This window comes from Rhinoraja longicauda, chromosome 7 (genome assembly GCF_053455715.1).
Source record: "Rhinoraja longicauda isolate Sanriku21f chromosome 7, sRhiLon1.1, whole genome shotgun sequence".
Lineage (NCBI taxonomy): Eukaryota > Metazoa > Chordata > Chondrichthyes > Rajiformes > Arhynchobatidae > Rhinoraja > Rhinoraja longicauda.
The window spans coordinates 74,104,344-74,132,058 of record NC_135959.1 but is presented as its reverse complement, the minus strand read 5'-3'; the positions used below and the strand labels follow the sequence as shown (position 1 = coordinate 74,132,058).

At 43.5% G+C, this 27,715-nt stretch overlaps 1 protein-coding gene across 8 annotated transcripts in view; it reads right to left on the bottom strand.

Annotated features, from left to right (window-relative positions):
* Nucleotides 1-27,715, bottom strand: part of atp11a (ATPase phospholipid transporting 11A) — a 134,439-nt gene that overhangs the window by 19,150 nt on the left and 87,574 nt on the right. For 3 of the 8 annotated variants that reach the window (XM_078402883.1, XM_078402885.1, XM_078402888.1), the window contains 6 exons: nucleotides 23,543-23,670; nucleotides 22,805-22,940; nucleotides 22,436-22,456; nucleotides 17,459-17,524; nucleotides 11,752-11,855; nucleotides 9,462-9,627 (listed from right to left, as the gene is read on the bottom strand). In XM_078402883.1, coding sequence (XP_078259009.1) covers nucleotides 9,462-9,627; nucleotides 11,752-11,855; nucleotides 17,459-17,524; nucleotides 22,436-22,456; nucleotides 22,805-22,940; nucleotides 23,543-23,670 — 621 coding nt within the window. Of the gene's footprint in view, nucleotides 1-487; nucleotides 599-9,461; nucleotides 9,628-11,751; nucleotides 11,856-17,458; nucleotides 17,525-22,435; nucleotides 22,457-22,804; nucleotides 22,941-23,542; nucleotides 23,671-27,715 lie in introns of all 8 variants that reach the window. The other 5 variants (XM_078402889.1, XM_078402890.1, XM_078402886.1 and 2 more) reach the window with 4 other exon arrangements.

Here is a 27,715-nt window from a genome sequence, read left to right as displayed (position 1 = left end):
ATCGGGAATTGGAAGGATATCGCGACAGCAGCAGACACTGGCCTCAAGGCCCAGTGAGAGGAACCGGTTGGTGGGGGGGGAAGACGCAGAAGGCACCCCCTGTGGAACAAGGGCTGAAAAGGGCCAGGCATGGAGAAAGGATCTCAGGACAATTGAAATGGAACCAACGGCAGCAATGGCCTTTGTGGCCAGCTGTACATGGGACTGTAAAATGGTGCCAATATGGCGCTTCTTGCAAATGGACTCGGTGGGCAGTTCTGTGCCTTCTGTACTGACCGGGGCAATTGTGCTTATGTACAGGGATAGTCTTGCTGTGCTGTGTGCAAAAAATGTATTTCACTGTAACTGGTACGTGTGACAATAAAGAAACCATTGAACTATTGGTTCTACCCATTTCACTATTAAAGCCTCATCTCAATTATTTCTTCATGATTCTTTTAGACATGCACTGACTGAAGTTACCACCAAAAAGCCACCTCTTGCACACCTTAAAGTTAGAGAGAAGAGTCACCTTTTTCCTTTAGAAGCTTAGACTACTGGAAGTCTGAGAAAGCATAAAGACGGTAGACTGTTCAGCAGAAAGGTACTTTCGCTTTGTCTGCGATTTTCCAGATGAAAGTAGGATAGAGAAACCCAATATTCATTGACAAACAGCAAGGGTTGCACAGTCAAGGGTTGCACAGGGTTGCACAGTCACAAAAGGAGAAAGGACAGAAGGAGAGAAAGACAAGGGATAAATCTGGTTAAAGACTATAGAGAAATTAGAAAAAACATTTGACATTTAACACATGGACACATTATTGGAGACGTGCACAATACACTGTACTACGACAAGAACTTGCATTTAAGGCATGCAGACAGTTGTTTACTTCCCAATATGAAATACTTGAACAGATATAGGTTATTTGATATGCACAATCCCATCTAATACTGATGCAGAAATCTGTGTGCCAAATTTAGTCAAATTGCTAATAATTCCTTAGATGAATGTTTTGCTAATTTTGTAAATTATTTTTGAAAATCATTTGAGACCGACATTCAAAAAACAATTCCTACGTGTAGAAAACAAAATGATCACTCCATGAGAATTACAGCAGGCAAATGTGTGTTCGTACCAGTTCTAGAATTGGCTTGATGATAGGAAACAGAGGGTGATGGTGAAAGGATGTTTTTCTCTACTGGAGGCCCTTGTGTCTCCGGGATTGATACTGAACACACATTTCTCATCATCGCAGGCATCTCCAGGAGTCACTGCCTTTAAAAGGCAGCCAGTATCATCAGAGACCCACACCATCCTGCCATCAGGAAGGTGGTACAGGAGCCTGAAAACTGTAAGGTCGTTTCAGGAGCAGCTTTTTCCTTACAAGCGTCAGGCTAGTAAACACTAATCCTCCCTTGGGGAGAGAATTCAGAAATTGGAGGTGCAAAGGGACTTGGGAGTGTAGGTGCAGGATTCCCCAAAAGTTAATGTGCAAGTCGAATCGGTAATAAGGAAGGCAAATGCATTTATTTCAAGAGGGCTAGAATTCAAAAACAGAGATGTAATGCCGAGGCTTTATCAGGCATTGCCTCAGACTAAAAGGATGTCCCTTTAGAAAGGAGATGAGGAGGAATTTCCTTAGTCAGAGAGTGGTGGATCTGTGGAATTCATTGCCACAAATGGCTGTTCAGGCCAAGTCAATGGATATTTATAAGACAGAGATTGACAGATTCTTGATTAGTAAGGGTGTCAGGACTTATGGGGAGAAGACAGGAGAATAGGGTTGAGAGGGAAATATAGATCAGCCACGATTGAATGGCAGCGTAGACTTGATGGGCCAAATGGCCTAATTTTGCTCCTAGAACGTACGAAATAGGCTCCAAACTCTATAGACATGGGAGACATTATTTTTGACTTTGCACTACTATTGTCTCTTTATTGTCTAATTGTTTTAAAAAATATATACTCAACTTTAAGTTGTTGTTTATAATGGGTATTACAGAGTAATATGTTTACATATCTGTTGTGCTGCTGCAAGTACGAATCTCATTGTTCCATTTCGGGATGTGTGACAATAAAACATTCAACTCTTGCTTGTCATCTGTATCAACAATTTGGTTAAGAATGTACAATGCCTGACGAATAAGTTTGCAAATGGCACCAAAATATGTGGCATTGTAGAGAGTGAAGGGTAACAAGAATTGCAGCGGGATCTCTATCAGCTGGTTAAGGACTTCCACTGAGTAGTAGGGCTCTGGAGAGTTGAAGAGCAGAGGGATGCAGATATACGGTTCCTTGAAAGTGGCATCACAGGTGGATAGGGTGGTCAAAAAGGCTTTTGGCATATTGGCCTTCATCAGTTAGGGTATTGAATATAGAAGTTGGGAGGTCATATTGCAGTTATAGAAGACGTTGGTGAGGCCACATTTAGAGTATTGTGTTCAGTTTTGGGCACCATGTTATAGGAAACATTTTGTCAAGCCGGAAAGGGTGCAGAGAAGATTTACGAGGATGGTGCCAGGATTTGAGGGCCTGAGCTACAGGGAGACGTTGAGCAGGCTAGGTCTCTATTCCTTGGAGCATAGGATGATGAGGGGTGATCTTATAGAGGTGTACAAAATTGTGAGAGGAATAGATCGGGTAAACACATGGTCTTTTTGCCCAGAGTAAGGGAATCGAGAACCAGAGGACATCGGTTTAAGGTGAGGGGGGAAAGATTTAATAGGATCCTGAGAGGTAACATTTTTACACGAAGGATGATGGGTGTATGGAACGAGCTGCTGGAGGATGCTGTTGAGGCAGGTACAATTGCAACGCTTAAGAAACATTTAGTCAGGTACATGGATAGGATAGATTTGAAGGGATATGGGCCAAATGCAGGCAGGTGGGTCGAGTGTAGATGGGACATGTTGGCCGGTGTGGGCAAGAAAATTGTCCCATTATATTCATTCTCTCCTTACAACTCAAGCCCTCCAGTCCTAGTAACATTCTTGTGAATCATTCCTGCACTATTTCCACTCGTGCATGTTGCTGTAGTCATGAGTCATGGGCAGTAATAATTAGAGTGAAAATCAATTGTAGTCTAGTGACAAAGTTTTTCGTAGTCCTTGGGCAATGGATTTTGTAACTGGAAGGTGGATAACTACATGGCTAACTTCAGAGAAACATGTTGGATAAGACTGCTAATCAGACATCCTTTCTATTTACACTCCCTAATTCACACATCATTTTTCCACCCTTAATTAAATTTCACCTCACTCTCCATAATTCCAAAGTAAACAACACCTGTGTGACCAGTCTTTCCATAAACTACAATTTTTCAGTCCTGACAAAACCCTCTGTAGTTCTCCAATGTTCTTGCACATTTCCTGTGCTGTGATGATACAGTATTGCAGCTATGGCCTAACTAGTGTTTATGCTGGAGTACACGGAAAGGTGATGGTTCAGACAGGTTGTAAGGGTGGAAAGAAAGCTGGCAGGACAAAGCCTGGCAGGTGAGTAGGTGGATAAAGATGAGGGTTGATGGGTAGATAGTTGGAGAAAGGCCAGGGATCAAACAACAAAAGGTGTGAGACAAAAGAAATGAAGAATTGCAAACTTGAAGAGTTGCCCAAATTGTGAAGCTGGAGAAAGGAATGCAAGTGGAAGAGGGGAGGAAGAGGTGCAAGTCCTGGTGGGGCAAAGGGAGGTGAGGGGAAAGGAAGGGGACGGATGGGGGAAGAACGGGGAGGGGGGCTGGTGGTTTACATTCCCCCCGCCCATGTGGGTATTGACCTTCCCACCATTGAAAGGATCTACAGGAAGTGCTATCTCAAGAAGGCAGCTAATATCACAAAAGACCCACACCACCCTGGTCACGCTCTCATCTCGTTGCCATTGGGAAGATACAGGAACCTGAAAGTAGAGACCTCCAGGTTGAAGAAAAGCTTCTTCCGAGCAACTATCAGGCTCTTGAATGACTCTGAACAGCACTAACCACAACCTATCTTGGACACTGAATGGTGTCAAGTTAGGAGGAGGGGGAGTTCAACGAGATCTGGGTGTCCTAGTGCATCAGTCAATGAAAGGAAGCATGCAGGTACAGCAGGCAGTGAAGAAAGCCAATGGAATGTTGGCCTTCGTAACAAGAGGAGTTGAGTATAGGAGCAAAGAGGTCCTTCTACAGTTGTACCGGGCCCTGGTGAGACCGCACCTGGAGTACTGTGTGCAGTTTTGGTCTCCAAATTTGAGGAAGGATATTCTTGCTATGGAGGGCGTGCAGCGTAGGTTCACTAGGTTAATTCCCGGAATGGCGGGACTGTCGTATGTTGAAAGGCTGGAGCGATTGGGCTTGTATACACTGGAATTTAGAAGGATGAGGGGGGATCTTATTGAAACATATAAGATAATTAGGGGATTGGACACATTAGATGCAGATAACATGTTCCCAATGTTGGGGGAGTCCAGAACAAGGGGCCACAGTTTAAGAATAAGGGGTAGGCCATTTAGAACGGAGATGAGGAAGAACTTTTTCAGTCAGAGGGTGGTGAAGGTGTGGAATTCTCTGCCTCAGAAGGCAGTGGAGACCAGTTCGTTGGATGCTTTCAAGAGAGAGCTGGATAGAGCTCTTAAGGATAGCGGAGTGAGGGGGTATGGGGAGAAGGCAGGAACGGGGTACTGATTGAGAGTGATCAGCCATGATCGCATTGAATGGCGGTGCTGGCTCGAAGGGCTGAATGGCCTACTCCTGCACCTATTGTCTATTGTCTATTGTCTATCTTGGCACCGAAGTACTACGGACTTTGCGCAACTGAGGTTGCACTATGTTCCTCGGCATGCTCTATCAAGGTGTAGTTTACTTAGAATAACTGAAATTTTATTTGCTGTATTGTTGCATTTAATGCACCTACAAAGCAAGTAAGAATTTCATTGTCCAGTCCTGGAGCCTTTCACAATTACAGTCTTGACAATCTTGAATCTTCACTTCTGCCATTACCCGACCACTTCATTGATATCTTCCTGCTGCCTACAGCTTTCTTTCTCGACACCAAACCCATTGTGACATTAGCAAATTTTCTTAATCGTGACCCTTTTTCCATTTAGATAATTGATTACAACAAAGCAAGGGATCTAGCACCAAGTCTGGCACAATTCCACCAATAACAGACTCAGTCCTCAGTTCTTAAAGCATTGTTCACATTATGGACTACTCTATATTACTTTGAATTAGTGTGGCACTCTCCCTAAGATCCCAGGAATATTTTGTTTTCCTGATCAGTTTGTTATGAGGAACTTTGTCAAACACCTTCCGAAAATCAAAGCACAACAAAAAAAGTGTTATCCGAATTGGTACACCTTGTTACTTCCTCAAAATATTCATCAAATTAGTTGGTCTGAACCTTCCTTTATCTAATCCATACTGTGTCCTTGATTAACCTTGGCCTCTTTATCTGTTGATTTCTCCTGATCCAGAATGTTACCCAGTGATATGCCTACTACGATCGTAAGATTGACTGACTGACCTACAGGAGGAACTCAATGGGTCAAGTCAAGGAAATGGACAGATGATGTTTCAGGTCAAGACCCTTCATATAGAGTGGAAGAGAAGAGTAGACAGTTTTAAGTAGTGGAGGGAATGGTGAAGCAAGCAAAAAGTGGATTCAGTTGAGAAGTTGATTGAAAGATAATAGATAGATGGAGGATGGAAGGGTGGAGATAGCAACAGAGGCTGGAAGTGATGTGGAGAACAAAAGAATGCATCTTCTGGAACCTGATAGAAAAAGGAGGTGAAAATAGATGTGAATGTGGGGTGGGAACAAAAGTGGGAGAAGAGGGGTGAGCAAGAGGGGAAAAGGGATCCAGTGTGGGGAGGGGAGAAAAGAAAGAGGATGGTAGAATGTGAATGTGAATAGGTGGAAAGAGAAAGTGTCAGAGGGAGTGCAGGCAAGCTGAAATTGAAGAATTCAATGATCATGCCATTGGGTTGTGAACTACCTGGGCAGAAGATGAGGTGGTGTTCCTCTGGTTTGCGTTTGGTCTCACCCTGGCAGTGGAGGCAGGGGACAGACAGGCCAGTTTTGGAAAGGGAAGGAGAATTAAAATAGCTGGCAACTGGGAGATCCACATGCCCACAGGGGACAGAGCATGTTCAGCAATGTGGTTGCCTCATCTGAGTTTGGTCTCATGGCTGTTGAAGACACATCGAGAGTACCAAATTCAATAGACAAGGTTGGAGGAGGAGCTGTTTAGGTCTGTTGATGGAGGTTCAGGTGTTAGCCCTCCTACCATTGCGGGGTAAAGTGCCTAGGGAGGGGGAGGGGAAAGGTTGGATGGGGGAGGCATGAATGAACATGTGAGACACGGGGAGACAAATCCCTGCAAAATACTGAAAGGGGTGGGTATGGCAAAATATGACTGGTGGTGGTTTATTCTTGGTAAATATGAATATCTCTTTTTAAGCAATTGTACCATACAACCAACCTTTAGCCCTCAAGCACCAAGTCTGCAGAGATAGAGGGTTCAAAGAGGTAGTTAAGATTGACTAAGAGCCAGGAGATCCAGTAGAAGTACATTTGAGGCTTATTTGTACAAAGATTTGGCCTGTGGCATAAGCAGTGGAGATCAGCAGGTATAGGTGAAGAATGAAATCCAGTTGATTTTGGTATTAACGACCAGGGAGGCGAAGACTGAAAAGTAATTCTGGAGATCTGAAGTAGGATGAAGTTGTTATTGGGTGTTTTGTCTCCTCACTTTTGTCCTTGTCCTCACCAATGCACCTGTTTGCATTATGTTCAGTTTCATCTGCAATTCTTGCATGCAACAATGACTGGATAACACAGTCTTAGGCTGATAAATAACATGTAGCATTTGCAACATGCTTGCAAACCATGACTTTCTCCAACCAGAGGTCGAACCAGCTTATTCCTTGACATTTAACAACATTACCATTGCTGGGTTTCTTATCATTGAAATCATTGCAGACCTGAAACTTAAATAGAACTACAATGCTTCATCAACAACATCTCTCAAACTTGACTCACGGAACCTAGAAGTACAACCCCCAGCACAATGAAAACATTATCACCTCCACCATCTCCTCCAACTTGATCATGTCATAAGAATTTGGCCATTCAATCGTGGCTGATCTATCTCTCACTCCTCACTCCATCCTCCTGCCTTCTCCCCATATCCTCCAACACCTGTACTAATCAACAATCTATCTATCCCTGCCTTAAAAATATCCACTGACTTGGCCTCCACAGCCTTTTGCGGCAAAGAATTCCACAGATTCACCACCTCCTGACTAAAGAAATTTCTCGTCATCTCCTTCCTAAAAGAACGTCCTTTAATTCTGAGGCTATGACCTCTAGTCCTAGACTCTCCCACTAGTGGAAACATCCTCTCCACATCCGCTTTATCCAAACCTTTCACTATTCTATATATCTCAATGAGGTCCCCCCTCATTCTTCTAAACTCCAGCGAGTACAGGCTCAATGCCACCAAACACTCATCATCCCACTCATTCCTGGGATCATTCTTGTAAACCTCCTCTGGACCCTCTCCAGAGCCAGCACATCCTTCCTCAGATATGGTTCCCAAAACTGCTCACAATATTCCAAATGCAACCTTACCAGCGCCTTATAGAGCCTCGACTTCCTGACCAACAGACCAGAACCAGTGAAGATAGGTGATAAACCATCCTCTACAAAGGATGCCGTGCTTTGCAAGGATGTGTTCTCAACCTGTACTCACGAATGTGCAGCCAAATACCAATCCAACTCAATCTACAAGTTCACAGATGACACCACTGTAGTGGGCTAGATATTGAATAATGTGAGATGAAGTACAGAGACTAGGTAGCTGGTGACCCGGTGGGAAGACCCAACCTCACCCTCAATATCAGCAAGACAAAGGAGATTGTGACTGACACATCGAAGCTATGGCCGAGAAAGCACACCAATGCCTCTACTTGCTTAGAAGGCTTGGGAAGTTTGATATGTTCCCAACAACAGTCACTGACTCCTACAAAAGCAGTGTAGAAAGCATTCTACACTATGCACCACAGCATGGTTTGGGAACAGCTCCATCCCAGACAGCAAGAAATTGCAGAGAGTTGTGGACATAGCCAGACCATCACACAAACCAGCCTCCCTTCCATTGACTCCATCTACACTTCACGCTGTCTCGGCAAGGCCACCTGCATAATCAAGAATGAGTCTCCCTCTTCTCCCCTCTCTCATCAGGCAAGAGGTACAGACGTTTAAAACGCATATTTCCAAATTCAGAAACAGTTATCTCTCAGCTGTTTTCAGGCAACTGAACGGTCCTCTTATCAGAGTGCCATCCTGATCTCCCATTTACCTCATTGGAGACCTTTGAAGTATCTTTAATCGGACTTCATCTTGCACTAAATGTTGTACCCTTTATCCTTTATCTGTGCCCTGTGGGTGGCTTGATTGCATTCATGTATAGACTTTTCTTTGACTGGATAGTATGCAAACAAGAGCTTTTCACTGTACCTCGATGCACATGACAATAACAAACTAAACTAAACTTGTATAGAGACTTGGAAATGTATCACCAAATCTGCATCTTCCTTGGCTTCAGATCCTGCAAACGCCTGCCCAGTACCGAAGTAGGAGCCCTTTCACCACGTGAATAAGGTGCCAGCTCATCACCACCAATTAAGAATGGGGAATAATTGCAGACCTTATCAATGATACAGACACCTTGAGGTTGAATGGAAGGAATTGTGGCATCACAGAAATGTATCCCAATGATGAACTGACCCGGCTGGTGCCCTGAAGACCCGATTCTGACATCATATGTCCTGAGTTTTGGGGATCAGGAAATAAAATAGATGGATATTATAGCTTTGATGATACACCACCAACAGGGGGCAGGCCAAGGAGGGTATTGAGGTATTTTCTATTTAAGGTGGCAGCAGAGAGGATTTTGCTTCAATTTGAAAGTTGCTTCTTTGTGCAGGTATTTTCGTCAAAGTCCTGAAATCCTCTCCTTGGCTGTTTCATATGAACCAACATTGATATATTTCTGATGTTGAATTCATTCAGGCAGGAGGCACCAGTAGATCTCCTCTGCCTCCTGTACACACAAGCTATGGGCTGCTTTCTGCACAAGTATCAAAAAACGCAAGTTGAATAAAAATAATTTCACCTCGATCTATTTTTTTTCCACATAAATTCTGCATGAGTGTATCTTATTCCATCTCTCAATTTTTTGTTGTGATTTGTGAATTCGGAAGGGTGAATTTCTATAGTGGAATGATAGTTATGGCGAGCTGGCATGTATCCACATTTGCCAGTAGTGTTTCATTTGCCTGTTGGATACCAACAGCTCTCAATTTAGAGAGTAATGAGCAATATCATACTTGCACAACTGTGCTTTAAATGAATCAGTCTATTGAGATGCATTGCACAATCAGACAGGAAATGCTGCTGCTATTTATTGTTAATACACAATACTGCATATACAATGTTACCTGAACTTTGTCCGCTGCTGTTGGCCAAAGCTGCCTGCAGATGACTTTAGTAACAACATCTGGAAGAAGGCTGACAGTCAGTAGCAGCGTAATTCCTAACCAGGCCGGTCCTGTTGACAGCAGTTGCATGAAGACATAGTACATTGTCTGGTAATTGAGGAAAGGCCTAAGAGAGAGAAAAATAAAAACATTCAGGAAATAGTAACAGAGTAAACATTACTTTAAAGAGGTTAGGATGTGAACATATTAATGGCACATTACAATCACAACCTATACCAGATAACAAAAAGAAGGCCTAATAAATAATTGGTTTGTCTTACTAATTGGTTTACCACTTCTATGCATATAATTAGGTATGGGGAGAAGGCAGGAACGGGGTACTGATTGAGAATGATCAGCCATGATCACATTGAATGGCGGTGCTGGCTCGAAGGGCCGAATGGCCTCCTCCTGCACCTATTGTCTATTGTCTAATCATAGGCTCACAGCTTGGAAACAGACCCTTCAGCCTAACTTGTTAATGCTGACCAATATGCCCCAATTAAGCTAGTCCAATGTTGCCCACATTTCGTCCATATCCCTCTAAACCTTTCCTATCCATGTCCAAGTATCTTTAAATGTTATTACTGTACCTGTCACAAATAAGAAAAGACGAAACTAGAAGGTAAGCAAGCCAATAATATAAAAGAGGATAGCAAAAGTTACTTCAGATATATAAAGAGTAAAAGAGAGGCAAGAGTAGACATAAGACCACTGGAAAATAATGCTGGAGAAGTAGTAATGATGAATAAAGAAATTGCAGACAAATTGAATATGTTTGCGTCAGTTTTCACAGGGCAAGACACGGGCAATGTGCCAGAAATTCAAGAGAGTCAGGGTGCTGAGTGTGGAGTTGCTATTACTGAGGAGAAGGTGCTTGGGAAGCTGAAAGGTATGAAGATGTCACCTGGACCAGATGGAATACTCCCCACGGTTCTGAAAGAGGTAACTTTAGAGATTGCGGAGGCATTAGTCATGATCTTTCAAGAATTACTAGAGACAGGAGTGGTTCCAGATGACTGGAAAATGGCAAATGTTACTCAGCGGCTCAGGAAAGAGCAAGGTTATAGAGAGGAAGCTATTGCCCAATTAATCTGACTTCATAAGTTGATAGGATATTAGAGTCCATTATTCAGGATGAGGTTTCCGAGTACTCAGAAGCACGTAATAAAATAAGCCAAAGTCAGTATGATTTTGTGAAAGGGAGATCTTGCCTGATAAATCTTGGAATTCTTTGTGGAAGTAAATAGCAAAATAGACAAAGGAGTCAGCGGATATTGTTTACCTGTGGATAAATGTGGATAAGTGTGAGGTTATCCACTTTGGTGGTAAGTATAGGAAGGCAGAGTATTATCTGAATGGTGTCAAGTTAGGAAAAGGGGACGTACAACGAGATCTGGGTGTCCTAGTGCATCAGTCACTGAAAGGAAGCATGCAGGTACAGCAAGCAGTGAAGAAAGCCAATGGAATGTTGGCCTTCATAACAAGAGGAGTTGAGTATAGGAGCAAAGAGGTCCTTCTGCAGTTGTACAGGGCCCTAGTGAGACCACACCTGGAGTACTGTGTGCAGTTTTGGTCTCCAAATTTGAGGAAGGATATTCTTGCTATTGAGGGCGTGCAGCGTAGGTTTACTAGGTTAATTCCCGGAATGGCGGGACTGTCATATGTTGAAAGACTGGAGCGACTAGGCTTGTATACACTGGAATTTAGGATGAGAGGGGATCTTATCAAAACGTATAAGATTATTAAGGGGTTGGACACGTTAGAGGCAGGAAACAGGTTCCCAATGTTGCGGGAGTCCAGAACAAGGGGCCACGGTTTAAGAATAAGGGGTAGGCCATTTAGAACTGAGATGAGGAAAAACTTTTTCAGTCAGAGGGTTGTGAATCTGTGGAATTCTCTGCCTCAGAAGGCAGTGGAGGCCAATTCTCTGAATGCATTCATGAGAGAGCTGGATAGAGCTCTTAAGAATAGCGGAGTCAGGGGGTATGGGGAGAAGGCAGGAACGGGGTACTGATTGTGAATGATCTGCCATGATCACATTGAATGGTGGTGCTGACTCGAAGGGCCGAATGGCCTACTCCTGCACCTATTGTCTATCAAATAACGTCCAATGCTCATTTATATTCTTCCAAAATGTATCTCACCAGATAAAAATCTTACAAAACATATTTTGATCTTTCTGTTAGAAACCACAGCAGCAGCAGGAAAAATATATTGCACAGTGAGTATCCCCATTTAATACACTTACCAGATAACACCTCCCCAGAGCAGAGAAAAAATTATGTAAAACACCAGTGAGCCCCAAATCACTAAATGATTCATCCACGTCCAGTGATGAGTGTCCAATGCAAGCTGAGAAACCAGAAACATCATCACTTTAGGTGACCAATGATCACAATATGGAATTAGTTCTGTGACAGCATGAGACACAACAGCTGAAAAATAAAGCAACATCTCTACAATGCAGTTCATAATCACAATCATGGACTTGGAAACTACTGGCAAAATGTCAGGGTTTTCATTTCCCTTCCTCATATTGGCTGATTCCTAACCACCAACTAAAAAGCAATACCAAACCATTCAGTTGAATGAAAGTTTAGAAAGGAAAGGAAGACAAATCAGCATGGACAATGCTTTGGATTTGAACAGAGCAAAACTCCATCCAAACAACTTAACTACACAGACATGTTAATAATTAGAATCTGATTTATGAGAGTGCTCGAACAAAGTTATAAAGCATAGAACAGTACAGCACAGGAACAGGCCCTTCAGCCCACAATGTTCATGCTGAAAATGATGCCAGGTGTAACCTCCTCTGCATGCACGTGATCCGGATCCCTTCATTCCCTGAATATCCACGTGTCGATCTAAAAACCTCTTAAAGCCTCCAAAGGCCACGTATCTGCCTCCACCACCACCATTGGCAGCAGGTTGCAGGCAGTCACTACCCTCTGTGTAAAAAAAACTCCGCCCACATATCTCCTTTAAATTTTGCCCCTCTCAACAGAAGGATCCCAAACTGAAACATCACCTAGTTTCCACTCTATACCATATACCTTTGCTACTCTATCTACTTGTGTTGTCACGTTTAGGGAGCGGTGGACTTTAATCCCAAGATCCCTCTGTACATTAATGCTGTTGAGGCTCTTGCCATTAACTGTATAATTTCACCTAATATTCAACTTACCAAACTCCAATGTCTCACACTTGCTCGTATTAAACTCTTCTGCCATTTCTTTGGCCATGTCCTTCCTCAAATTAGGAAACCTAAACTGCACACAATACTACAAATGTGGTCTCACCAGGGCCCTGCACAACTGCAGAATTACCTCTTTACTCCTATACTCAAATCCTCTCGTAATGAAGGCCAACATGCCATTAGCTTTCTTCACTGCCTGCTGTACCTGCATGTTTACATTCAGTAACTTGTGTACAAGGACACCCAGGTCTCGTTGCACTTCCCTTTTTCCTAATCTGACATCAATGAGATAATAATCTGCCTCCTTGTTCTTGCCGCCAAAGTGGATAACCTCACATTTATCTACGTTATACTGCATCTGCTCACTTACTCAACCTGTCCAAGTCACCCTGCAACCTCCTTCGTAGTTCACACTGCCACCCAGCTTTGTGACATCTGCAGATTTGCCTGTGTTATTTTTAATTCCATCATCTAAATCATTAATATATATTGTAAACAGTTGTGGCCCCAGCACCGAACCTTGTGACACTCGACTTGCCACTGCCTGCCATTCTGACAGGGACCCGTTTATTCCTACTCTTTGTTTCCTGTCTGCCAACCAATTCTCTATCCATGTCAACACCCTACCCCCAATACGATGTGTTCTAATTTTGCTCACTAATATCCAGTGTGGGACCTTATCAAGGCTTTCTGAAAGTCCAGATACACTACATCCACTGGCTCCCTTTCATCAATTTTACTTATCACATCCTCAAAAATTTCCCGAAGATTAGTCAAGCAGGATTTCCCCTTCATAAATCCATGCTGACTTGGACCAATCCTTTTACTGCTATCCAAATGCACCGTTATTACCTCTTTAATAATTGACACCAGCATCTTCCCCACCACCGATGTCAGACTAACTGGTCTATAATTCCCCGTTTTCTCTCTCGCTCCTTTCTTAAAAAGTGGGATAACATTAGCTACCCTCCAATCCACAGGAACTGATCCTGAATCTATAGAACATTGGAAAATGATCACTAATGCGTCCACAATTTCTTGAGCCACCTCTTTAAGTACCCTGGGATGCAGACCATCAGGCCCTGGGGATTTATCAGCCTTCAGTCCCATCAGTCTACCCAATACTATTTCTCGCCTCATGCAAATTTCTTTCAGTTCCTCTGTCTCCCTAGATCCTCTGTCTTCTAGTACATCTGGGAGATTGTTGTGTCTTCCTTAGTGAAGACAGAACTAAAGTACCTGTTCAACTCTTCTGCCATTTCCTTGTTTCCCATAATAATTTCACCTGTTTCTGCCTTCATGGGACCCACATTTGTCTTTACTAATCTTTTTCTCTTAACATACCAAAAGAAGGTTTTACCATCCTTCTTTATATTCTTGCTGAGCTTACCTTCGTACTTCACCTTTTCACCCCATTATTGCCCTTTTTGTTACCTTCTGATGTCCTTTGAAAGTTTCTCAATCCTCTGGCTTCCCGCTACTCTTTGCTATGTTATACATATTTTCTTTTAGTTTTATACCATCCCTAACTTCCCTCGTCAGCCAGGGTTGCCTCTTACTCCCCTTAGAATCTGTCTACATACTGCAAAATTATGCCATACAGTGAGTTCAGCGATAACACCTTTCTACTATGCAAATTGGATATAACAGGATCAATGAATTAGGGACATTTCTCAGGGTGACAATGGAGGAACTGCATAGCTTTAAGGTGAGAGGCAAAGGTTTAATGGAGACATGCAGGTCAAGTTTTTTTCCCCACACAGAGAGTGGGTGGGGGGGGGGGGGGCAGAAAAGCATTACCAGGGGTGGTGGCTTTTGGGGGTCAACGATTGACCGGGTGCGACGAGCCACAATGCACAAGTCGGCAGACAACGGGGGTAAAAGCGTGCCCAACGTCGCCCTCATCCTGATGGCCACCTTCGTGTGTGGCTGCATCAGGCGGAGCGTAGAGCCAAGGCACGTGGGCACCAAGTGCCACTACCAGCTGAGGTTCTACCTGTCCCCGGTGTTGTGAAGGATGGGCCTGGCACAGATGCCACGCAATGTGCCAGTCAGCTGGGCATTGCCGCACCATCTGTCGCTCGTGGAAAGGTTCTTCCGGACAAACACCTTTGACCACAAGTCCATCGGGCAGTGGTCAGCACGGAACGTCCTGCAGACACTGCAGGGGAATGACTCCATGGATCCTGTGGCGTGGTTCCCAGAGCAGACTGCCCAGCTTGTCTGGCAAAATGCCTCATCGCCAGTACTCACCAACAAGCACCAAGACCTGGCTTGGTTGGCGGTGAGGGGAGCCCTCCCAGTCAAATCCTTCCTGCACCGCCGGAACCTCACTACCGGTGCACGCTGCCCTCGAGACGGCTGCTATGGAGAGGAGACGGTGGCCCACCTCTTCAGAGTGTGGATTTGCAAAGAGAGTCTGGAGAGGTTTGCAGGGGTCCCTGTCATGATTTATTCCGAGCAGCTCCGTCACAGAGGACTCTGTGATCTACGGACTGTTCCCAGGGACGCATTCAGAGACTGACATCGAGTGCTGCTGGAAGGTCATCAACTCGGTGAAAGACGCTCTTTGGTCTGCCCGAGCTTTGTTGACCTCCCAGCGGAGCAAGCTGTCCGTCAAGGAATGTTGCCGACTGGCCCGCTGCAGACTGCAGGAGTACGTGCTGAGGGACGCACTGAAGCTCGGTGCAGCCAACACCAAGGCCATGTGGGGGAGGACCACAGTCTAGGGTCCTTCCGCTGCTGGACATGGGGGGCAGGGTGTGGTGGAGAGAGATGCCCCTCCAAATAAGGGATACTGTGTAAATGTCTGTAAATTTGGAAGTGAATACCTGTATTGAATGTGTAACCTCCAGAAATGTCGGATGGGGTTGTTAAAAAGAAGATATATTGTAAATATGTTTTACTTGAATAAAGTATTTTTTGATATATTAAAATAATAATTAAAAAATTACCAGAGGTTGTGGTGGAGGCAGATGCTACATGGTGTTTAAGCTTTTAGATAGGCACATGCAAGTGCAAGGAATAGACTCATTTGGATCATGTGCAGGCAGATGAGATCAGATAATTTGGAATCATGTTCAGCGCAAACATTGTGGGCCAAGGGTCCCTTCTGTGCTGTACTGCTCTATGTTTTATGTTCCATGACACCATTTGCATTAGGCAGGCCTAATGGTTATAAATGATTTTGATCAGGAACTAGAGAACCACTTATAAGTTATGTTGGAAGCAGAAAAAAAAGCAGTCTTGGAAAAAAACATTCTTTCCGGCAGTAATCAGACACCACTGTTTCTTAAAAATGCAGCTGCTACTTTAACCGCAAGAGGACATGGAAATTGTCAACCCATTGCTTCTACTACCACTTACATTGCTATACTTCATTATACAATATAACATACAGCCTCTAGTATTTTTTAGCTTGGTTATTAAAAAGATTTTAATATTTGAAAATCCTGCAGGGAAAAAAATAGCTTTGTTACTGTGTCTGAAACTCTCTCGCCCTGAACACTGTTTTCCCCATTTATATAATTATTTTATAACACAATTTTTAATTAGATGAGCTTCCTTTAGAACACAACTGTCGCATTATGGACACGCAGAATATTTTGCTGCCCTTTGTTGGGGTGTATCCTACTATGCAAAAGGAAATATCAAGTCGCAAGATATTTCTCCCAACATTTTACAAGATGATGGATTTGAATTATGCAATGCATCTGTTAGTCAAATTATAGAAATTATTGATATATTGAAATAATTCAAATTATTGAATTACAACAATGGATCTGTGAGAGCCGCTGCCTCATAGGGCCAGAAATCCGGTTTCGATCATGACCTCTGGTGCTGTCTGTGTGGAGTTTGCACGTTCTCCCTGCTACCGCGTGGGTTCCCTCCCTGCACTCTGGTTTCCTCCCACATCCCAAAGACATGCGGGTTTGTAGGTTAATTGGCCTCTAAATGGCTCCTGGTGTGTATAGAGATTTGATGCAAAAACTAAGAACTAATGTGAACGGGTGATCAATGGTCAGCATGGATTCGGTGGGATGAAGGGCCTGATTTCATGCTATATCTCTGTACTAAACTAAAGTCAGGTGCTTGATCCTCTCTCTGAGGATCCTTCGGTGCTTCTACTCTGGGGCTGTAGAAAGCATCTTGTCCGGGAACATCACAATCTGGTTTGGGAACAGCTCTGCCCAGGACAGGAAGGCTCTGCGGAGAGTAGTGCGTACGGCTGAACACACCATGGGAATTACACTCGCCCCCCTGCAGGACCTATACATCAGGAGGTGCAGATCCAGAGCCAGCAACATTATGACGGACCCCTACCACCCCAGCAACGGACTGTTCCAGCTGCTACGGTCAGGCAAACGCCTCCGCTGTCATGCTGTGAAAACGGAGAGGATGAGACGGAGTTTCTTCCCACAGGCCATCAGGACTGTTAACTCTCATATCACCAGGGACTAATTTAATTTACTGTATTAATTTATTTTTTGTGTTAAAAAAAAAAATTCTATTCTGTTTTGTAGTTTTAGCACAATCCGCAGGCGTTGCCACTTGCATTTCTCTGCACATCTTGTATATGTATGTGACAAATAAACTTGACTTGACTTGATGAATGGAAATTATTTCATTAACTATTGGTAGTGCTTTCAGAGCAACGAATGTGAATGAAGATTGGATTGTCTGAACTATCATCCCTCCAAAATATTGCTCTGATCCTCATTTATATATTTACAAAAATCACAAGAGAGAAATATACCTTCAGAGTTACTGTAAATACCAGCACAGTGAAGACCAGGGTGCCAAACGTCCAGTTTCCAAAGACCTAAAAGCATAAATTTGCACAAAAATACATATTCAGAATTAATCTCAAATTATTTGAGGTTTGGTCGCATTTTTCCATGCAATAGCTGGCACTGGGGGCAGGGGCGGCCGTTGGCCCAAAATGTCGACTAGTTTGTTTTTTCACAACTGCTGTTTGACTGGCTGAGATCCTCCAGAATTTTCTGTCCTGGTTTCACATTCCGGCATCTGTAGTTTTATCTATTTTCCACCAGTCTGGAGTATTTCAGCACCTGATCCATGCCACAATATCGTTCCAAGAAGTATGTCCCATTTTCAATTCAGAACATTGATTGTGTACCCTACCGATACCTCTCATAATCTTATATATTTCTATCAGAGTGACCTAGTAGAAGTTTATAAAATTATGAGAATCATAGATAGGATAGACACTCAGAATCGTGCGGAAAAGTCAAAGACTAGAGGGCATAGCTTTAAGGTGGCAAGGAGAAGGTTTATTGGAGATGTGCTGGATGAGTGGAATTCTCTGCCTCAGAAGGCAGTGGAGGCCAATTCTCTGAATGCATTCAAGAGAGAGCTAGATAGAGCTCTTAAGAATAGTGGAGTCAGGGGGTATGGGGAGAAGGCAGGAACAGGGTACTGATTGAGAATGATCAGCCATGATCACATTGAATGGTGGTGCTGGCTCGAAGGGCTGAATGGCCTACTCCTGCAACTCTTGTTTATTGTCTATTGATGCCTGTAGGTACTGCCAGGGGTGGTGGAGGCAGGTAAGATATGGCATTTAAGAACATTTTATGTCGACACAAGCATATGCAAGGAATGGAGGGTTATGGATCACACGCAGGCAGACAAGATCAACTTGGCATCATGTTTAGTACAGACATGGTGGGCCGAATAGTCTGTTCCTGCATCAAAATGGCCAGCCTTTGGCACGTCGAGATAGTTGTGTAAACATGTGACAAATATAGAGATAAATGGTGGTGGCCATGTAAATAGCCACAACATACAATTATATTAAGGTGGTGAACCTCCTGAGACAAGCAGACATTGCTGTCTGGCCTTGAAGCAACTACACGGAGGTAAGGCAAATTTACAAGCAGCCATCCAGCCATCAGCAGTTGTTTGTACTCGGCACGAGTGGTAGTTTGGTGGTGAATCTGAAGCAGTAAAGGGCAAGACTCCTTGTGGGGCTTTTGTAGAGAGTTATACAGCATGGAATCAGGTAATATACACGTGGAGCCAGAAGGTATATGCAACGTCCAAAGTATCATCGATATTCACAAAGGAATCCAACTTTGTAGTTGGGGTTTCATCAAGGTGCCCTCTGGTCCTAGACTCTCCCACTACTGGACATTACTCCATATCCATCTATCCAGGCCTTTGGTAGGTTTCAATGAGTTCCCCCACGTCCTTCTAAACTCCAGTGAGTACAGAGCTATCAAATGCTCCTCATACATTAACCCAATCATCCATGGGATCATTCTCGTAAACCTGCTCTGGACCCGTTCCAATGCCAGCATATCCTTCCTCAAATCTGGAGCCCAAAACTGCTCACAATATTCCAAATGTGGCCGAACCAGCAGTTTATAAAGCCCCAGCATTACATCCATGCTTTTTTAATTGTAATCCTCTCTAAATGAATGCTAATATTGCATTTGCCTTGCTTCCTACCGACTCAACCTGCAAATTAATCTTTGGGATTACCAGCAATCCCAAGTCCCTTTGTGCCTCCGATTTCTGAATCCTCTCCCCATTTAGAAAATAGTCTACCCCATTATTCCTTGTACCAAAGCACATAACTGCACATTTTGTAACACTCCATTACATTTCTTCTTTGCCCACTCTCCCAATCTGTCCAAGTCCTTCTGCAGACTCCCTGCTTCCTCAGCACTACTTGCCCCCCAATTTATCTTTGTATCATCCACAAACCTGGCCACAAAGCCATCAAGCCGTGAAGCGGAAGGTGAAAGTCTAGTACAGGTCTCTATAAAGGGGAAATGATTTATGCCTTGGCTGCCTTAAAGGTGAATAAACCCCCCTGGAATGGATGGGATTATTATGCCAGGAGATACAAGAAATTGCAGACGCTGGAATCTGCTGGAGAATCTCAGTGGCTCAGGCAACATCTGTGGGAAAGAAAGAAACTGTCGATGTTTCGGGCTGAAATTATGCAGAGTGGAAAGGCAGGATAATAATCATCAGAAATTGGAGAGGGGGAAGGGCAAAACCATGGACAGTGAGGATTGGTGGACAGAGGACAAGTGAAGTTGGGCAGATGGGGAGAGGGAAGAGTGCAGTTGCAGCAGGGTAAACACCGTCTTGCTGAATTGTTTTTATAGTTTGCTTATATTGCAAATATATGCAAATGGAAGATAGATGGATGCAGTCAAAAATGAAACAAAGGCAAATGGAAAAAGTTGGGGGGAGGAAAGGTGAAGGTGGAGGAAAGAAGTGTGAAGGTGGAGTCAGCTCCTGGGAAATCAGATGGAACAGGAAGGCCACTAGTGCTGATATCTGATAAGCATGGAAGGTAACAACAGGAACCATTAGGGGAGAGGTGAAGAGCAGATGCAATCAGAACGAGATTGGGAGGGGAAGAGCTAAAGTGTATGGGTGTGGATGGATGGAACCAGGAGGGAGATTGAAAATGAGTGATGGGGAGTTGGAAGCCGATATGGAACTGGTACAAAAGTGGGAGACCAGAGATTGATCCAAAGAGGTGGTTTGTTCACAGCAGCAGTAAGGTTTACTTGAAATTGGAAGATTCGATGTTCATATCATTGGTTTGTAGACTATCCAGGCGGGATACGAGGTGTCCCTCTAGTTTGTGTTAGGCCTCATCTTGCATTGGAGAAGGCCACGGTTGGAGAAGCTGTTTCGGGAAGAGGGTTGTGGTAGTGGAATGTAATGGTAGAAATGTCACGTAACCAGAAGCTTGGCAAGGTCATTGAGAAGAGAGTGCAGGTGCTCTGCAAATCGGTCACCTAGCCTGTACTTGGTCTTGCAATTGTAGGAAAGGTCAGATTGGGAGCACTAAATGCCCTAGATGAGGTTGAGGAGGTGCACAGGAATCATTAGATTTTGTGGGAAGCAAGGGAAGTGTTTGCTAGGGCTTCGGCTAAGATTGTTAAATCTTTGCTGGACTCAAGTTTGATACCAGATGACTGGAGGACAGCAAGTGTCGTCCCCCTTTTTAACAAAGGCAGCAGAGAAAAGCTTGGTAACTATTGACCTGTGAGCCTAACATTAGTGGTGGGGAAAAATGTTTGAGGGAAAGGGTTCATAATCACCAAGAAAGGCAGGGGCTAATCAGTAGCAACCAATATGGTTTTGTTAAGGTCATATTCTGTCCAACTGACCACTACACATTCTGGCTAACAGATTTGATTGGTGTTGGTATCTTATCTGTGCTGTGATACAGTGAAAAGCTTTGCATGATATAATTTGACTGGATAGCGCACAATATACACGAGTACAATCAGGCCATACACAAATCCCCCAGGTAGTGTAAAGAGAAAAATAACTAATGTAGAATGTAGTGTTACAGTGATACAGCTGCAGAGAAAGTGCAAGGAACAAAGTTCCTGTACTCCCGATCATCACTGTTCCAGATCTGGCCACTGCAGTGGTGTTATCTGCAAACTTGTAAATGGAGTTAGAACATAATTTAGCCACACAGTTATGAATGCATATGGAGTATCACAAGGGCTGAGAACGCATCATTGCAGGGCACGGGTGTTAAATATTATGTCAAGGATGTTTTGTCATCTGTGCTTACTGATTTGTGGCCTCTGGCTCAGTACGTGGGAGATCCAGTTGCAGGGGAGGGGGGTTGATTCCTAGCTCCAGAGTTTTGGAGATGAGTTATGGAGGTGAAGGCGGAGCTATAGTCAATAAATAAAAGTCTGACATGGGGGTCCTTGTTATTCAGATACTCCAGTGGTGAGTACAAGAACTTGACTGAATTCTTTGAGGAGGTAACAAAATGTATTGATGGGGCAGGTCAGTAAATGGGATTTACACAGACTTGAGTAAAACCTGGCAGAGTCATTGATAAATTGGAAGATAGGCAGGTTTCAGAGAGACAATGATATTTTGGACAAAATAGACAAGAAATGGCAGACAAATGTACAATGATGCATATTGAGAGTACTATTGAGGCTGGGACATACACATTAATCTTTGGGAATCCTGCACCAGGATAGGACATTAAGAAGTATTGAGGAACAGAGGGACGTCAGAGTGCACGTCCATTTATCCATTAACTGGTTAGGAAAGCATATGGCTACTAACTTCCTTGGTTCAGGTACTCCATGTTGAGGTAGGTACTGCATGTTTGATAATGCTACAACTTAATAAAACCTTGTCCGGACCTCAGCTGGAATAATGCATGCAGTCTGGTCACCAAATGTATAAGGATGTGAAAGTGCTGGAGGGCGCAGAGGAGATTCACCAGGATGGTTTTATTCACAAAATGCTGGAGTAATTCAGGTCAGGCAGCATCTCGGGAGAGAAGGAATGGGTGACGTTTCGTGTCGAGACCCTTCTTCAGACTGATGTCAGGGGGGCGGGACAAATTTGGTGCCTGGGATGAAGCAGTTCGGTTGTGAGGAGAGACTGGAGAAGCTCAAACCTTTCTCCTGGAGCAGGGGATATTACTATTGGGCACAGCAACGACATGACTAGGCCAGCCCAAGCTGCTTCCTCACCATCTCTGCAGCTCTGTTGTTAATAATTATGTTCCCACTTCAGTAATCCAATTGATAAAACTGTTTCCTTTGAGTGAATTCAACAATGCCAAAACAAATGTGCACGTCAACCAGTAATTTACTATCTTAATCTCCTCTGAATAGTCATTCTATGAGTCAATAACAGTTCAATGCAAATTGCCCCACAGTGAGACACAGGGAGAAGGAGAGATTGATCTTACCATCAAATTGGCCTTCATTAGCTGGCATTAGAAGGAGAAGCAAATGGCAAAGGCCAAAAACACAAGACAAAGTAAGTCAACAGAGCAAAACAAAAACCCACAGAATTATTTAAGTAAATGAACAAGGAAAGAGAAGCAAACAAGGATTATTGGATAAAATAACAGAACAAAAGAAAAAGGAGAACAAGTAATGATCAACGACTTTATTAAAATATCTTTCAATAGACAAGCACTTGAATAAAGAGTAAAATTAAATGAATCTTTAAAAGATGAAATATTTAAAACATAGGGTGTTAAAAGAAGCCTTAATGCAGAAGATTGGTGGATGGTTTTTAGTGCTGGGTCACTTTATTGAGGTTGTGTACTCACCTTTCCATTGCTGGGCATTGTTGAATGGTCAAACAGAAAATAAGCACCAAAGAAAAATGTCACAGCATCAAATACTCCCAGGAATGTCCAGTAAAGGAACAACTTCCAACATAACAAGGAATTTTTGGCAATGTCCCTGATGGTTGAAAAGAAAAACTATGAAATTGGATTGTGTATCTTTGTTATTGATTTATAATGCATTATAAAAATATTTTCATGACTGATGAAGTTTCTGCTCAAATTGCACTACGGTTCTTCTGAAGGAAGAAAACACATATTGGGCTTCCTTCTAAATTTAATCTCCCTCTCTTGCCCTGCCCAGTGCACTCCAATGGCACCTTTACACAGTTCATCATGGGGTACCGAGAACTCCATCAATATTCAAAGTATTAGCAAAAGTTCAACTTTATTCCTTTGCTTCATATTCAGTGATTGAAATTAAAAAATATGGTGAGTTTAGGAAATCCTCTTGCTTTACCTTAGAAAGATTTAGGTATCTACTTCCCTTAATATTTATAAAAGTTTTGCTATTGCAGATTTTTTACAAACTATATACATTTACATTTCTTAAGGCCTGTCACCAACAGTCAAAATGTTTACCAAAATCTGATCCCCATTGCTTATCCTCCTCTTTTACACCCTGCTCAACTTAATTTTAGACCAAGACTTGGATTTTCAGAACAACCCCTCACCAGCAAAATTCATATCCTATATCACACTATATGCCTCCTCGCTCACCTGTACATTGTTGGGTCTCTTTTGAGAGCATCGACACTAACATGTTGTTCCATCAGGCTATACAACAGGATGGGAAGAGAAGTGAAGCTGATGTTGTACAATGTAAGATATGCAGCATCATACAAGGGCTGTAAAATAAGAAACGTTTCATTACATTGGTACATTGGAATCATACAAGTTTATTCTAGCCTCTCAGATGCGATTGGGAGTGCATAAATACGGGTTGGAGATGCAGAAGTTATTCCAACATACCTTCAGTTTGAGCATATCACCATATGGATACTAAATTATCCCACTAACTCTGTGGTCATCTAACTGCTCCAAGCAATAGGATGGAACCAGGAATAATTAGAGAGATTAACCCATGTTCCCATTACTAATCTCTATCAGGCAGCGGTCCTAGAATTTAATTACAAACTTAAGGAAAAGGTTTTAAATGTATTGGAAGCAATTCATATAAGGTTTCCTCAATAAATACATGGAACAGAAGGTTATCTTATGAGGACAGTTGAATAGGTCCCAACCAGTGTTCGTTGGAGCTCAGTGAAGTGAGAGGGGACTTTATTAAAAAATAAACGAGATTGAGAGGTTTTTATAGGTTTAATGTCATGAGATTGCTTTCTCTTTTGGGAAAAGCGTAGAACTAGGGATCACTATTTTAAATTATGTGGTTGCCCATTTAAAACAGAGGTTAGGCAAAACCTATTTCTCAGGTTTATGAATCTTTGGAACTCTCTAAACAATCACATCAGCCAGAATTTTGCAACTAAGGTGGAGCCAGTGCTGGGACCTAATGGACTTTTCCAATTCACTTGTTCACATGTCCACTCTCCCATCATAGATGAGGCCCACACTCGTGTCTCCTCGGTACCCCGCAGCTCCGCCCATGCTCCCCCTCCCCCTCCCCCTCATTGCAACAGAGACAGAATCCTCCTGGTCCTTACCTTCCACCCCATCAGCCGTCGTATACAACACATAATCCTCCAAAATGTCCGCCACCTCCAACGGGATCCCACCGCTGGCCACATTTTCCCATCTCCACCCCTTTCCACCTTCCGCAGAGACCGTTCCCTCCGCAACTCCCTGGTTAACTCATCTCTTCCCACCCAAACCACCCCCTCCCCTGTAACCGCAGAAGATGCAACACCTGTTGCAATACCTCCTCCCTCGACTCTATCCAAGGACCCTGACAGTCCTTTCAGGTTAGGCAGAGGTTCACTTGCACCTCCTCCAACCTCATCTACTGTATCCGTTGTTCAAGATGTGGACTCTTACACATTTGCGAGACTGGGCGATCGTTTCACGGAACACCTTTGCTCAGCCAGCCTGAACCAACCTGATCTCCCGGTTGCTGGACACTTTAATTCTCCTTCCCATTCCAACACAGACCTTTCTGTCCTCCATTGTCAGAGTGAGGCTAAACACAAATTGGAGGAACAGCATCTCATATTTCGCTTGGGCAGCTTACAGCCCAGTGGTATGAATTTTGATTTCTCTCACTTCAGGTAGCCCCAGCATTCATTCTCTCTCTATCCCACCCCCAGCCGTCGTACCAGCTTCTCATTTTCACCCTGCAAACAGCTTACAATGGCCTGTTTCCTTTATCATTGTTACTTTTTTGCAGATCTTTCATTCATTGTTCTTTATCTCTCCACATCACCATCTACATCTCTCTTTTCCCTTATCCCTAACCAGTCAGAAGAAGGCTCTCGACCTGAAATGTCACCCATTCCTTCTCTCCAGAGATGCTGTCTGTCCTGCTGAGTTAATCCAGCATTCTGTGTCCCACTTGTTCATATATATACTCAAACCACTTTGCATGTGATGCTCTATTTTCAGCTCAAACTATGTTGGAACTTGCTGCAACTGTATGCCAAAAGGGAGTTAACGTGGCGATTTCCAACTGCTTTTGACAAAGGACACAGAAGGAAATGGATGAAGAAAAATAAACTACTTAAGAATAATCCTGTACTGATGAAGGAAATAAAAAATTTAAACTTGAATTAATACAACATTCATTTTAAGGTTATCCAAAATACTTCATTGCCTGCAGATCCACTCAAATGTGTCCACACGTTGCAAAGTCCCATTAAAATCTTATCAATTTTGTTTATTGTTGAAAGGGAGATAAGTATTGCCAGAACGTCGTTGAGAATGGTTTGACTCACTGATCATAGAACATAGAAACCAGCACCGCCATTCATTGTGATCATCTGCAATCAGTAACCTGTGCCTGCCTTCTCCCCATACCCCTTGATTCCAATAGCCCCTAGAGCTCTAACTCTCTCTTCAATTCATCCAGTGATTTGGTCTCCATTACCCTCAGTGGCAGAGAATTCCACATCAGTAGCATGGAATCTATTAGGAAAATATAAACCTATAGAAAAACCTATGCAGGAAAACATGACCTGACGATCATGTACTCCCCAACCAGAAACCATGGATGAACCACGAGCTCCACTCCCAGGTGAAGCCCAAATCCATAACACTGAACTCAAGCAATCCTGAGTGGTACAAGAAATCTCTCCTTGGCTCTCACAGAGCCATTAAGGATGCCAAGAGGGAATTCCCGACCAAGCTGGATTCCTGACACAAATTTCCGTAGATTGTAGCAAGGCTTGCACGCTATAATGGGTTTATTGAAGGCGTGCAGTATCACTGGCAACTATGTCCCTCCCGATGAACTCAAAACATTCTATGACGGTTTTGAACAGTCGGTCAGTGGAGGAATGCCGCCCTGCCAGTCTCAGGTGTATCTGTGCCAACGATTACTATGGCAGACATAAGATTGGCCTTCCTGAGAATGAATCGGCGGAAAGCAAGTGGCCCAGATGGAGTCCCCGGCTACATCCTCAGAACTTTCGCAAATCAGCTGGCAGAAGTAGTCACAGACATCTTTGGCCTGTCATTACTCCATTCGGAGGTCCCTACCTGCTTCAAGGAGACCAATATAATTCCGGTGGCAAAGTAAAGTAGATCACTACCATCCAGTGGCTCTGTCATCCACCATCATGAAGTGCTTCAAGTAACTCCAGCCTCCCAAAAAGCCTTGATCCACTGCAGTTTGCTGACCGTCACAACAGGTCCACAGCAGATGCCATCTCCCTGGCTCCAAACCCATCTCTAGAACACTTAGACAACAAAGACACCTACATTGGACTCCTACTCATCGATGATAGCTCTACCTTCAACATCTTAATCCCATCCAATCTGATCTCCAAACTCTTGGACTTCCAGGACTCAGCAAGGATGTGTTCCTAGTCCTCTACTCTCTTGACTCTAGGGCCAAAATCAGCTCAAACTCAATCTACAAGTTTGCAGATGACATCACTGTAGTGGGCTGGACCACAAACAACGACAGGGCAGAGTACAAGAAAGAGACAGAAAAGTTAGTGACATGTTTTCTGGACAATAACTAGCCCTTCAACGTCAGCAAGACAAAGGAAGCAGTCATCGACTTCAGGAAGTAAGATGGAGTGCATGCCCCAATCAGCATCAATTGAGCTGAAGTGGAATTAGCTACGAGTTTCAAGTTCCTCAGTATGAATATTACCAATGATCCGTCACAGAACAACCTCAGTGATGGGGCGACGGCCAAGGAGGCACATCAACACCTCTACTGCCTTTGGCGTTGAGCAAATTTGGCATGTCTCCAGTCACTCTTACAATCTTACTATCTACTCCCCCTCATGATATTGCACAACTCTACAAGATTACCCCTCATCCTCCTGCGCTCTCAGGAATAAGATCCCAGCCCGCCCAACCTCTCCCAATATCTCAGGTCCCTACAACATCCTTGTAAATCTTCTCTGTACTCTTTCAAGGTTACAACATTCTTCCTATAGCAGGCGACCAAAATTTAACACAATAATCCAAGTACGGTCAAGGTTGGTTTGCGAACAGCTTTGCTCAAGATGGCAAAGAATTGTAGAGTCCTCGATGAAGCCCAGTCAACATAATCAAAGACTTGTCTTCCTTCTCCCATATGTCAGAAGGTACAGGAGCTTGAATGTACTCATCACCAGACTCAAGAATAACTCTGGCAGTCTGTCTGTATTTTTTCCTTTTTTGTTGTTGTTTGTGTCGGTGTTGGGATGGCTTTTGTTTCTGTTTTTGGCTGTGTATGTGTGGGGGGGGTGGGGTGGGGCGGGGAGTGGTGGGGTGGGGGAAACC